The sequence below is a fragment of the Oncorhynchus tshawytscha genome, unplaced genomic scaffold, assembly GCF_018296145.1.
Source record: "Oncorhynchus tshawytscha isolate Ot180627B unplaced genomic scaffold, Otsh_v2.0 Un_contig_5675_pilon_pilon, whole genome shotgun sequence".
Taxonomy (NCBI): domain Eukaryota; kingdom Metazoa; phylum Chordata; class Actinopteri; order Salmoniformes; family Salmonidae; genus Oncorhynchus; species Oncorhynchus tshawytscha.
In genome coordinates this window covers 20,984-35,000 of record NW_024609505.1, presented here as the reverse complement: position 1 = coordinate 35,000, position 14,017 = coordinate 20,984, and the positions used below count along the sequence as shown (strand labels likewise).

The 14,017-nt window shown below is 57.6% G+C and overlaps 1 protein-coding gene across 1 annotated transcript in view; it reads right to left on the bottom strand.

Annotated features, from left to right (window-relative positions):
• n4bp2 (NEDD4 binding protein 2) overlaps positions 1 to 14,017 on the bottom strand; it is a gene marked incomplete at its 5' end in the record, with an annotated part of 35,631 nt that overhangs the window by 4,058 nt on the left and 17,556 nt on the right. Inside the window, 8 exon segments of the mRNA XM_042315593.1 lie at positions 1,258 to 1,446; positions 3,389 to 3,730; positions 3,732 to 3,855; positions 4,007 to 4,125; positions 4,449 to 4,672; positions 5,955 to 6,000; positions 7,611 to 7,696; positions 9,803 to 10,484. Coding sequence (XP_042171527.1) covers positions 1,258 to 1,446; positions 3,389 to 3,730; positions 3,732 to 3,855; positions 4,007 to 4,125; positions 4,449 to 4,672; positions 5,955 to 6,000; positions 7,611 to 7,696; positions 9,803 to 10,484 — 1,812 coding nt within the window.

Sequence of the window (14,017 nt, the reverse complement as noted above, 5' to 3'; positions counted from 1 at the left end):
CCAAAACGATACCATGGGGGACTGTACCAAAACGATACATGGGGGAGACTGTACCAAAACGATACCATGGGGGACTGTACCAAAACAATACCATGGGGAGACTGTACCAAAACGATACCATGGGGAGACTGTACCAAAACGATACCATGGGGGACTGTACCAAAACGATACCATGGGGGAGGCTGTACCAAAACGATACCATGGGGGACTGTACCAAAACGATACATGGGGGGACTGTACCAAAACGATACCATGGGGAGACTGTACCAAAACGATACATGGGGAGACTGTACCAAAACGATACATGGGGGAGACTGTACCAAAACGATACCATGGTGGGAGACTGTACCAAAACAATACCATGGGGGACTGTACCAAAACGATACATGGGGGAGACTGTACCAAAACGATACCATGGGGGACTGTACCAAAACAATACCATGGGGGACTGTACCAAAACGATACCATGGGGGACTGTACCAAAACGATACCATGGGGGACTGTACCAAAACAATACCATGGGGGGGCTGTACCAAAACGATACCATGAGGGGACTGTACCAAAACGATACCATGGGGGAGGCTTAATCCACATCAGGGAACCACTTTGGAGGTCTGGAACAAATCTAAAACATGTGGGTTTTAAAGTCACCTAGCATAAAGGAGACCATCTGACTCTGGGTCAGTAGATAAAGAGACCATCTGACTCTGGGTCAGTAGATAAAGGAGACTGACTCTGGGTCAGTAGATAAAGGAGACCATCTGACTCTGGGTCAGTCCATGACTCTGGGTCAGTAGATAAAGGAGACCATGACTCTGGGTCAGTGATAAAGGAGACCATCTGGGTAGATAAAGGACAGACTCTGGGTCAGTAGATAAAGGAGACCATCTGACTCTGGGTCAGTAGATAAAGGAGACCTGATCTGAGTAGATAAAGGGGACTCTGGGTCAGTAGATAAAGGAGGGGGTCAGTAGATAAAGGGTCATCTGAAAACTACTGGGAAATCAGCTCCAATGCCAAAACTACTGACTGAAATTACAATTAGCTGTCAGGAAACAGTCAATATTCACTCAAATAACCCCCCCCCACCACCTGTTGTCCATAGTAGGAGGCTACATCTCTGTGTCCCTGTCTGTAAACCCCCCACCTGTTGTCCATAGTAGGAGGCTACATCTCTGTGTCCCTGTCTGTAACCCCCCCACCTGTTGTCCATAGTAGGAGGCTACATCTCTGTGTCCCTGTCTGTAACCCCCCCACCTGTTGTCCATAGTAGGAGGCTACATCTTTGCGTCCCTGTCTGTAAGCCTCTGCAGCCTTGCTGAAGCTCTCCAGCTGTCTGCCTCTCTGGAGCCTGGCCTCGGCTCGGAAGTCTTCATACTCTGGGTCCTCCACATCCTGGTACTGAGAGAGGGACTGTGGAGGGGCCACTGGAGCTGCTGCACACTTCTGAGAGGGGGAGGGGGTAGAGAGGGGGGGAGGGGGGGAGGGGGAGAAGGAGGGGGGGTAGAGAGAGGGGGGAGAGAGAGGGGGGGGGGAGAGGGAGAGTAGAGATCAACTTTGCTGCTCCAATATATCAACTGCAACAACAGAACACCGACCAGGGTCTGAATCCACCTCTCCATCAAAAACAGAACACCGACCAGGGTCTGAATCCACCTCTCCATCAACAACAGAACACCGACCAGGGTCTGAATCCACCTCTCCATCAACAACAGAACACCGACCAGGGTCTGAATCCACCTCTCCGTCAACAACAGAACACCGACCAGGGTCTGAATCCACCTCTCCATCAACAACAGAACACCGACCAGGGTCTGAATCCACCTCTCCATCAACAACAGAACACCGACCAGGGTCTGAATCCACCTCTCCGTCAACAACAGAACACCGACCAGAAATCCACCTCTCTGTCAACAAAGAACACCGGGGTCTGAATCCACCTCTCCATCAACAACAGAACACCGACCAGGGTCTGAATCCACCTCTCCATCAACAACAGAACACCGACCAGGGTCTGAATCCACCTCTCCATCAACAACAGAACACCGACCAGGGTCTGAATCCACCTCTCCATCAACAAAAGAACACCGACCAGGGTCTGAATCCACCTCTCCATCAACAACAGAACACCGACCAGGGTCTGAATCCACCTCTCCATCAACAACAGAACACCGACCAGGGTCTGAATCCACCTCTCTGTCAACAACAGAACACCGACCAGGGTCTGAATCCACCTCTCCATCAACAACAGAACACCGACCAGGGTCTGAATCCACCTCTCTGTCAACAACAGAACACCGACCAGGGTCTGAATCCACCTCTCCATCGTGGATAAATGAGGTGGCAGGTGAGTGATACCTGGAAGGAGAGGCAGGTGAGTGATACCTGGAAGGGGAGGCAGGTGAGTGATACCTGGAAGGGGAGGCAGGTGAGTGATGCTTGGAAGGGGAGGCAGCTGAGTGACACCTGGAAGGGGAGGCAGGTGAGTGATACCTGGAAGGGGAGGCAGGTGAGTGATACCTGGAAGGGGAGGCAGGTGAGTGATACCTGGAAGGGGAGGCAGGTGAGTGATACCTGGAAGGGGAGGCAGGTGAGTGATACCTGGAAGGGGAGGCAGGTGAGTGATACCTGGAAGGGGAGGCAGGTGAGTGATACCTGGAAGGGGAGGCAGGTGAGTGATACCTGGAAGGGGAGGCAGGTGAGTGATACCTGGAAGGGGAGGCAGGTGAGTGATACCTGGAAGGGGGGCAGGTGAGTGATGCCTGGAAGGGGGCAGGTGAGTGATGCCTGGAAGGGGGGCAGGTGAGTGATGCTTGGAAGGGAGGCAGGTGAGTGATGCTTGGAAGGGGAGGCAGGTGAGTGATGCTTGGAAGGGGAGGCAGGTGAGTGATGCTTGGAAGGGGAGGCAGGTGAGTGATGCTTGGAAGGGGAGGCAGGTGAGTGATGCTTGGAAGGGGAGGCAGGTGAGTGATGGCTGGTAGGGGAGGCAGGTGAGTGATGCTTGGAAGGGAAGGCAGGTGAGTGATGCTTGGAAGGGAAGGCAGGTGAGTGATGCTTGGAAGGGAGGCAGGTGAGTGATGCTTGGAAGGGGAGGCAGGTGAGTGATGCTTGGAAGGGGAGGCAGGTGAGTGATGCTTGGAAGGGGAGGCAGGTGAGTGATGCTTGGAAGGGGAGGCAGGTGAGTGATGCTTGGAAGGAGAGGCAGGTGAGTGATGCTTGGAAGGGAAGGCAGGTGAGTGATGCTTGGAAGGGAAGGCAGGTGAGTGATGCCTGAAAGGGGAGGCAGTGAGTGATGCTAGGAAGGGGAGGAAGCTGAGTGATGCCTGAAAGTGGAGGCAGGTGAGTGATGCATGGAAGGGGAGGCAGGTGAGTGATGGCTGGTGTGTACCTTGTCTCGATCCTTGCTGTGAGTACGGGGGGTGTGTGTGTGTACCTTGTCTCGATCCTTGCTGTGAGTACGGGGTGTGTGTGTGTACCTTGTCTCGATCCTTGCTGTGAGTACGGGGTGTGTGTGTGTGTACCTTGTCTCGATCCTTGCTGTGAGTACGGGGTGTGTGTGTGTGTACCTTGTCTCGATCCTTGCTGTGAGTACGGGGGTGTGTGTGTGTACCTTGTCTCGATCCTTGCTGTGAGTACGGGGGTGTGTGTGTGTACCTTGTCTCGATCCTTGCTGTGAGTACGGGGGTGTGTGTGTGTGCCTTGTCTCGATCCTTGCTGTGAGTACGGGGGTGTGTGTGTACCTTGTCTCGATCCTTGCTGTGAGTACGGGGGGTGTGCTCTGGAGCCACAACGTTTCTCACAGGGCCCTCGTCCAACATAGACCTCAGAAACTGCTCCGTCTGCACCAGACAGTAACTACACACACACACACACACACAGGGATATATTAGCTATTATTCACATATGAAACACTAACACACCCCTACTCCGATTTGAAGTTTGTGTGTGTGTGTGTGTCTCTGTGGACTGTAACTGTGTGTGTGTGTGTGTGTGTGTGTATATTAACTTGTGGTCTCTGAAGATGTCCTGTAGGAAGTGTCTGTCTATGCTGGGGAACAGGTCAAAGAGCTGAGTCTCCTTCATCATGGCAGCTCCATCTCTCCTATTAACACCACCTGGACCAGACTGAGGAGGAGGAGAGAGACAGGTCAAATCAGAAGGTGAAAGGGTGATGCCAGTGTGTGTGTGTGTGATGTGTGTGTGTGTGTGTGTGTGTGTGTGTGTGTGTGTGTGTGTGTGTGTGTGTGAGTGTGTGTGTGTGTGTGTGTGTGTGTGTGACTGTGTGAGTGTGTGTGTGTGTGTGTGTGTGTGTGTGTGTGTGTGTGTGTGTGTCCTGTGTGTATATATGCCAGTGTGTGTGTGTGTGTGAGAGTGACAGTGTGTGTGTGTGTGTGTGTGTGTGTGTGTGTGTGTGTGTGTGTGTGTGTGTGTGTGTGTGTGTGTGTTACCCTCTCCATGTTCTCCTGTAGAGCCCGTTCTTCAGTCATGATGTCTCTGAGAGAGACATGAGGGCGGGACACACTCCAGTGGTCCAGGATTGGCAACTCATCCCGAGCCTCAGATTGGCCGCTCGGAGACGCAAAGCCGTCTGGACCAATCAGGAAGTGAGCTGAGCGTGACCCGTCCCTGAGCCCGGTTTTGGCCGTCTGTGATTCGCCCCAGTGGACAGAGCCTGGTAAAACCAGGAAGTAGAGCAGGATAGAACAGGAAAACATGGGTAATGGAGTTTTAGTTTACCCGTAGTTTTGTAGTTTTTAGGACTTTAAAACAAAGTGTAACATTATCAATTCTACAAGGATGATCAGCAAATCTATATTATATTACAGTAAGACACTATTACATTATTATATTACAGTAAGACACTATTACATTATTATATTACAGTAAGACACTATTACATTATTATATTACAGTAAGACACTATTACATTATTAAATTACAGTAAGACACTATTACATTATTATATTACAGTAAGACACTATTACATTATTATATTACAGTAAGACACTATTACATTATTAAATTACAGTAAGACACTGAGGAGGAAGACATGAGTCTCCATCTCTCCTATTAACTATTCAACAAATTAACAACAATGATTTGATGACCATGACGCCTTAGTTTGTAAAGCGTGTGTGTGTGTGTGTGTGTGTGTGTGTGTGTGTGTGTGTGTGTGTGGTGTGTGTGTTACCTGGGTGGTGGGGTGTGTGTGTGTTGCCTGGGTCAGTGGTGTGTGTGTGTTACCTGGGTCAGTGGGGTGTGTGTGTTACCTTGCCTGGGTCAGTGGGGTGTGTGTGTGTGTGTTGCCTGGGTCAGTGGGGTGTGTGTGTGTGTGTGTGTGTGTTACCTGGGTCAGTGGGGTGTGTGTGTGTGTGTGTTGTTGCCTGGGTCAGTGGGGTGTGTGTGTGTGTGTTGTTACCTGGGTCAGTGGGGTGTGTGTGTGTGTGTGTGTGTGTTGGGGTCAGTGGGGTGTGTGTGTGTGTGTGTGTTGCCTGGGTCAGTGGTGTGTGTGTGTGTGTGTGTGCCTGGGTCAGTGGTGTGTGTGTGTGTGTTGCCTGGGTCAGTGGTGTGTGTGTGTGTGTGTGTTGCTGGGTCAGTGGTGTGTGTGTGTGTGTTGCCTGGGTCAGTGGTGTGTGTGTGTGTGTTACCTGGGTCAGTGGTGTGTGTGTGTTACCTGGGTCAGTGGTGTATGTGTGTGTCACCTGGGTCAGTGGGGTGTGTGTGTGTGTTACCTGGGTCAGTGGGGTGTGTGTGTGTGTGTGTTACCTGGGTCAGTGGTGTGTGTGTGTGTTACATGGGTCAGTGGTGTGTGTGTGTTACCTGGGTCAGTGGTGTGTGTGTGTGTGTTACCTGGGTCAGTGGTGTGTGTGTGTGTGTTACCTGGGTCAGTGGTGTGTGTGTGTGTATTACATGGTCAGTGGTGAGTGTGTGTGTGTGTGTGTGTGTGTACTCACTCTCTTGTAGTAGATGGTAGGAGAGTGCTGCTTGTCTCTGCTTCTCCTAGAAAGACAACCGCAGACTTAAAACACACACACACACCACTGACCCAGGTAACACACACACACACACACCCCCCACCGACCCAGGTAATACACAGTGTGTGTTACCTGGGTCCACTGACCCAGGCAACACACACACACACACACCACTGACCCAGGTAACACACACCCCACTGAGCCAGGCAACACACACACACACACACACACCCCACTGACCCAGGTAACACACACACACACCCCACCGACCCAGGTAATACACACACCCCACTGACCCAGGTAACACACACACCCCACCTGACCCAGGTAACACACACACCCCACCGACCCAGGCAACACACACACACACACACACACACCGACCCAGGTAACACACACACACCCCCACCGACCCAGGTAACACACACACACCCCCACCGACCCAGGTAACACACACCCCACCAGACCCAGGTAACACACCCCACCTGACCCAGGTAACACCCCCACCTGACCCAGGTAACACACCCCACCTGACCCAGGTAACACACACCCCCCACCAACCCAGGTAACACACACCCCCACTGACCCAGGTAACACACACCCCCACTGACCCAGGTAACACACACACCCCACCAACCCAGGTAACACACCCCACCTGACCCAGGTAACACACACCACCGACCCAGGTAACACACACCCCACCTGACCCAGGTAACACACACCCCCCACCTGACCCAGGTAACACACACACCCCCACTGACCCAGGTAACACACACACACCCCACCGACCCAGGTAACACACACACCCCCCACCTGACCCAGGTAACACACACACCCCCACCAGACCCAGGTAACACACACACCCCACCTGACCCAGGTAACACACACACCCCACCAGACCCAGGTAACACACACACCCCCCCACCTGACCCAGGTAACACACACACCCCACCTGACCCAGGTAACACACACACCCCACCTGACCCAGGTAACACACACACCCCCACCCTGACCCAGGTAACACACACACCCCCACCGACCCAGGTAACACACACACCCCCACCGACCCAGGTAACACACACACCCCACCAGACCCAGGTAACACACACACCCCACCTGACCCAGGTAACACACACACCCCACCTGACCCAGGTACCCAGGTAACACACCCCACCCGACCCAGGTAACACACACACAGGTACCCCACCTGACCCAGGTAACACACCCCACCTGACCCAGGTAACACACACACACCCCACCTGACCCAGGTAACACACACACACACACACACACCACCGACCCAGGTAACACACACACACCCCCACCGACCCAGGTAACACACACACCCCACCAGACCCAGGTAACACACACACCCCACCTGACCCAGGTAACACACACACACCCCACCTGACCCAGGTAACACACCCCACCTGACCCAGGTAACACACACACATACCCCACCTGACCCAGGTAACACACCCCACCTGACCCAGGTAACACACACACACCCCACCTGACCCAGGTAACACACCCCCCACCTGACCCAGGTAACACACCCCACCTGACCCAGGTAACACACCCCACCTGACCCAGGTAACACACACACATACCCCACCTGACCCAGGTAACACACACCTGGACAGTGTCCTTCCATTTCTGGTGCAGCAGTCTGGCCATGTTGAGGTCCATCCTCACAGAGTAGTCATCAGGAGAACACACACCTGGCAACCAAGCACAGGAGAGCTGAGGGAGTGTGTCTGGGGTGTGTGTGTTGCCTGGGTCAGTGGGGTGTGTGTGTTACCTGGGTCAGTGGGGTGTGTGTGTTGCCTGGGTCAGTGGGGTGTGTGTGTTGCCTGGGTTGGTGGGGTGTGTGTGTTGCCTGGGTCAGTGGGGTGTGTGTGTTGCCTGGGTCAGGTGGGGTGTGTGTGTTGCCTGGGTCAGTGGGGTGTGTTACCTGGGTCTGGTGGGTTGTGTGTGTTGCCTGGGTCAGTGGGGTGTGTGTTTGTTACCTGGGTCAGTGGGGTGTGTGTGTTGCCTGGGTCAGTGGGGTGTGTGTGTTGCCTGGGTCAGTGGGGTGTGTGTGTTGCCTGGGTCAGTGGGGTGTGTGTGTTGCCTGGGTCAGGTGGGGTGTGTGTGTTGCCTGGGTCAGTGGGGTGTGTTACCTGGGTCTGGTGGGTTGTGTGTGTTGCCTGGGTCAGTGGGGTGTGTGTTTGTTACCTGGGTCAGTGGGGTGTGTGTGTTGCCTGGGTCAGTGGGGTGTGTTACCTGGGTCAGTGGGGTGTGTGTGTTGCCTGGGTCAGTGGGGTGTGTTACCTGGGTCAGTGGGGTGTGTGTGTTACCTGGGTCAGGTGGGGTGTGTGTGTTACCTGGGTCAGGTGGGGTGTGTTGCCTGGGTCAGTGGGGTGTGTGTGTTGCCTGGGTCAGTGGGGTGTTTGTGTTGCCTGGGTCAGGTGGGGTGTGTGTGTTACCTGGGTCAGGTGGTGTGTGTTACCTGGGTCAGGTGGGGTGTGTTGCCTGGGTCAGTGGGGTGTGTGTGTTACCTGGGTCAGTGGGGGTGTGTGTTGCCTGGGTCAGTGGGGTGTGTGTGTTGCCTGGGTCAGTGGGGTGTGTGTGTTGGGTGGGGGTGTGTGTGTTACCTGGGTCAGTGGGGTGTGTGTGTTACCTGGGTCAGTGGGGGTGTGTGTGGGGTGCCTGGGTCAGTGGGGTGTGTGTGTTGCCTGGGTCAGTGGGGTGTGTGTGTTGCCTGGGTCAGGTGGGGTGTGTGTGTTGCCTGGGTCAGGTGGGGTGTGTGTGTTGCCTGGGTCAGTGGGGTGTGTTGCCTGGGTCAGTGGGGTGTTACCTGGGTCAGTGGGGTGTGTGTGTTGCCTGGGTCAGTGGGGTGTGTGTGTTGCCTGGGTCAGTGGGGTCAGTGTGTGTGTTGCCTGGGTCAGTGGGGTGTGTGTGTTACCTGGGTCAGTGGGGTGTGTGTGTTACCTGGGTCAGTGGGGTGTGTGTGTTGCCTGGGTCAGTGGGGTGTGTGTGTTGCCTGGGTCAGTGGGGTGTGTGTGTGCCTGGGTCAGTGGGGTGTGTGTGTTGCCTGGGTCAGTGGGGTGTGTGTGTGTGCCTGGGTCAGTGGGGTGTGTGTGTTGCCTGGGTCAGTGGGGTGTGTGTGTTGCCTGGGTCAGTGGGGTGTGTGTATTACCTGGGCCGGTGGTGTGTGTTACCTGGGTCAGGTGGGGTGTGTGTTGCCTGGGTCAGTGGGGTGTGTGTTACCTGGGTCAGTGGGGTGTGTGTGTTACCTGGGTCAGTGGTGTGTGTGTGCCTGGGTCAGTGGGGTGTGTGTGTTGCCTGGGTCAGTGGGGTGTGTGTGTTGCCTGGGTCAGTGGGGTGTGTGTTTACCTGGGTCAGTGGGGTGTGTGTGTGTGCCTGGGTCAGTGGGGTGTGTGTGTTACCTGGGTCAGTGGGGTGTGTGTGTTACCTGGGTCAGGTGGGGTGTGTGTGTTACCTGGGTCAGTGGTGGGGTGTGTGTGTTACCTGGGTCAGTGGTGTGTGTGTGTGTGTTACCTGGGTCAGTGGTGTGTGTGTGTGTGGTGTGTGTGTGTGTACCTGGGTCAGTGGTGTGTGTGTGTGTGTGTTACCTGGGTCAGTGGTGTGTGTGTGTGTGTTTACCTGGGTCAGTGGTGTGTGTGTGTGTTACCTGGGTCAGTGGTGTGTGTGTGTGTTTACCTGGGTCAGTGGTGGTGTGTGTGTGTGTGTGTGTTACCGGGTCAGTAGTGTGTGTGTGTGTTGTGGGTCAGTGGTGTGTGTGTGTTACCTGGGTCAGTAGTGTGTGTGTGTGTGTGTGTTACCTGGTAGGACACCAACAGGGCCAAACAGCTCAACCAGCTGCAGAGCCAGTTCTGTAGGCAGCTTCAGTTCAACACTCTGGATGTCCACGAGTCTGTCCCTCCTCTTCTCCTTCTCCTTCCTCCCTTTCCTCTCCTCCTCCTCCTCTCTCCTCTCCATCTCCTCCAGCTGGGCTAGGAGCGACTGGGTCACCTCGTCGACGCAATACAGCTCCTCGTCTCCCTCCACTTCCTCCTCCCTCTCCCATTTCTCCCATTGCTCTCCGCCAGCTCCGCTCTCCGAGTCCCGAACCACTTCCTGCTCCTCCACATCTCTTCCTGGTGGTCTGTGCTCCAGACGAGTGGACTCTCCCAAGGGGGTGTTTTGTTCATCTGAGCCGCCCCCACCCCCAGACACCGGATGGGTCAGTCCACTAACCCCACCTACCCCTTCGTCAACGCCCCCTCCTGTCCTCCACGCCTCCTCTTCCTCCTCCCCTCTTCCCAATACAACCGCCTCACTACCAGAACCGCTGGAGGCCGAAGCCTGTTCTCCTGGGGGCGTAACCTGCCTCTCCGTCCTCTCCTCCAGGAACACACCTACGGCCATGTCCAGATCTTCATCACCCTCTTCTTCATCCTCCTCTTCCTCAAGGAACAGTCTCTCCCCAGAGTCTAGCAACAGATTACTGGTCCACTCCAGATCCTAAGGGAGAGAGGAACCAATGGCACATTTAAAATTAATTTAGGATGGCCTCGCTATATAGGGGACGGAGCCCTACTGACTCGCTATATAGGGGACGGGGCCCTACTGCCTCGCCATATAGGGGACGGGGCCCTACGGCCTCGCCATATAGGGGACGGGGCCCTACTGCCCTACTGCCTCGCCATATAGGGGACGGGGCCCTACTGCCTCCCCATACTGCCTCCCCATATAGGGGACGGGGCCCTACTGGGGGAGGGGCCCTACGGCCTCGCCATATAGGGGACGGGGCCCTACTGCCTCTGCCTCTGCCTATAGGGGACGGGGCCCTACTGCCTCCCCATATAGGGGACGGGGCCCTACGGCCCGCCATATAGGGGGACGGGGCCCTACTGCCTCGCCATATAGGGGACGGGGCCCTACTGCCTCGCCATATAGGGGACGGGGCCCTACGGCCTCGCCATATAGGGGACGGGGCCCTACTGCCCTACTGCCTCGCCATATAGGGGACGGGGCCCTACTGCCTCCCCATATAGGGGACGGGGCCCTACGGCCTCGCCATATAGGGGACGGGGCCCCACTGCCTCGCCATATAGGGGACGGGGCCCCACGGCCTCGCCATATAGGGGACGGGGCCCCACTGCCTCGCCATATAGGGGACGGGGCCCCACTGCCTCCCCATATAGGGGACGGGGCCCCACTGCCTCCCCATATAGGGGACGGGGCCCCACTGCCTCCCCATATAGGGGACGGGGCCCCACTGCCTCCCCATATAGGGGACGGGGCCCCACTGCCTCCCCATATAGGGGACGGGGCCCCACTGCCTCCCCATATAGGGGACGGGGCCCTACTGCCTCCCCATATAGGGGACGGGGCCCTACTGCCTCCCCATATAGGGGACGGGGCCCTACTGCCTCCCCATATAGGGGACGGGGCCCTACTGCCTCCCCATATAGGGGACGGGGCCCTACTGGGGGACCCTACTGCCTCCCCATATAGGGGACGGGGCCCAACTGCCTCCCCATATAGGGGACGGGGCCCAACTGCCTCCCCATATAGGGGGGGCCCAACGGGGGGACCCAACTGCCTCCCCCATATAGGGGACGGGGCCCAACTGCCTCCCCATATAGGGGACGGGGCCCACTGCCTCCCCATATAGGGGACGGGGCCCACTGCCTCCCCATATAGGGGGGCCCACGCCTCCCCATATAGGGACCCTACTGCCTCCCCATATAGGGGACGGGGGCCCCGACTGCCTCCCCATATAGGGGACGGGGCCCTACTGCCTCCCCATATAGGGGACGGGGCCCGACTGCCTCCCCATATAGGGGACGGGGCCCGACTGCCTCCCCATATAGGGGACGGGGCCCTACTGCCTCCCCATATAGGGGACGGGGCCCTACGGCCTCCCCATATAGGGGACGGGGCCCTACTGCCTCCCCATATAGGGGACGGGGCCCTACGGCCTCCCCATATAGGGGACGGGGCCCTACTGCCTCCCCATATAGGGGACGGGGCCCTACGGCCTCCCCATATAGGGGACGGGGCCCTACTGCCTCCCCATATAGGGGACGGGGCCCTACTGCCTCCCCATATAGGGGACGGGGCCCTACTGCCTCCCCATATAGGGGACGGGGCCCTACTGCCTCCCCATATAGGGGACGGGGCCCAACTGCCTCCCCATATAGGGGACGGGGCCTAACAGCCTCCCCATATAGGGGACGGGGCCCAACTGCCTCCCCATATAGGGGACGGGGCCCAACTGCCTCCCCATATAGGGGACGGGGCCCAACTGCCTCCCCATATAGGGGACGGGGCCCTACTGCCTCCCCATATAGGGGACGGGGCCCGACGGCCTCGCCTTGCTATATAGGGGACGGGGCCCGACTGCCTCCCCATATAGGGGACGGGGCCCGACTGCCTCCCCATATAGGGGACGGGGCCCTACTGCCTCCCCATATAGGGGACGGGGCCCTACGGCCTCCCCATATAGGGGACGGGGCCCTACTGCCTCCCCATATAGGGGACGGGGCCCTACTGCCTCCCCATATAGGGGGGTCGGGGCCCAACTGCCTCCCCATATAGGGTAACAGGGATAGACTACTGCCTCCCCATATAGGGGACGGGGCCCATCAAGCTGTCTGCCTCCCCATAGGGGACGGGGCCCTACTGCCTCCCCCCATATAGACCAGGGGCCCTGCCTCCCCATATAGGGGACGGGGCCCTACTGCCTCCCCATCAAGGGGACGGGGCCCTACTGCCTCCACATATAGGGACACTGGGGACGGGGCCCGAGGCCTCCCTTGCTATAGGGGGGGCCCGACTACTGCCTCCCCATATAGGGGACGGGGCCCTACTGCCTCCCCATATAGGGGATAGACGGGGCCCTACGGCCTCCCCATATAGGGGACGGGGCCCTACGGCCTCCCCATATAGGGGACGGGGCCCTACGGCCTCCCCAACAGGGGACGGGGCCCTACTGCCTCCCCATATAGGGGACGGGGCCCGACTGCCTCCCCATATAGGGGATAGGCCCCCGACTGCCTCCCCCCGACTGCCTCCCCCATGTATATAGGGGGACGGGGGGACTGCCTCCCCATATAGGGGACGGGGCCCTACTGCCTCCCCATATAGGGGACGGGGATAGACTAGGCCTGTCCCATATAGGGGTCGGGGCCCAACTGCCTCCCCATATAGGGGACGGGGCCCTGCCTCCCCATAGACGGCCTCCCCATAGGGGACGGGGCCCTACATCAAGCCTCCCCATATAGGGGACGGGGCCCGACTGCCTCCCCATATAGGGGACGGGGCCCGACTGCCTCCCCATATAGGGGACGGGGCCCGACTGCCTCCCCATATAGGGGACGGGGCCCTACTGCCTCCCCATATAGGGGACGGGGCCCTACTGCCTCCCCATAGGGCCCTACTGCCTCCATATAGGGGACATATATATAGGGACGGGGCCCTACTGCCTCCCCATATAGGGGACGGGGCCCTACTGTCTCCCCATATAGGGGGGCCGGGGCCCTGGCCTCCCCATAGGGGAGGGGACGGGGCCCTACGGCCTCCCCCATATAGGGGACGGGGCCCTACGTGCCTCCCCATATCCAGGGGTGGCCCCACGGCCTCCCCCATAGGGGGGGCCCTACTGGGCCCCTACCTCCCCATATAGCCTCCCCATATAGGGGACGGGGCCCTACGGCCTCCCCATATAGGGGACGGGGCCCTACGGCCTCGCCTTGCTATATAGGGGACGGGGCCCTACTGCCTCACTATATAGGGGACGGGGCCCTACTGCCTCACTATATAGGAGAAAGGGCCCTACGGCCTCACTATATAGGGGAAAGGGCCCTACGGCCTCACTATATAGGGGAAAGGGCCCTACGGCCTCGCTATATAGGGGACGGGGCCCTACTGCCTCACTATATAGGGGAAAGGGCCCTACGGCCTCTCTATATAGGGGACAGGGTTTCATTTGGGACTCAGACATAGACAGACTAGTGTCCTGTCCAGGGGGTGTCCTGGTACATCAAGCT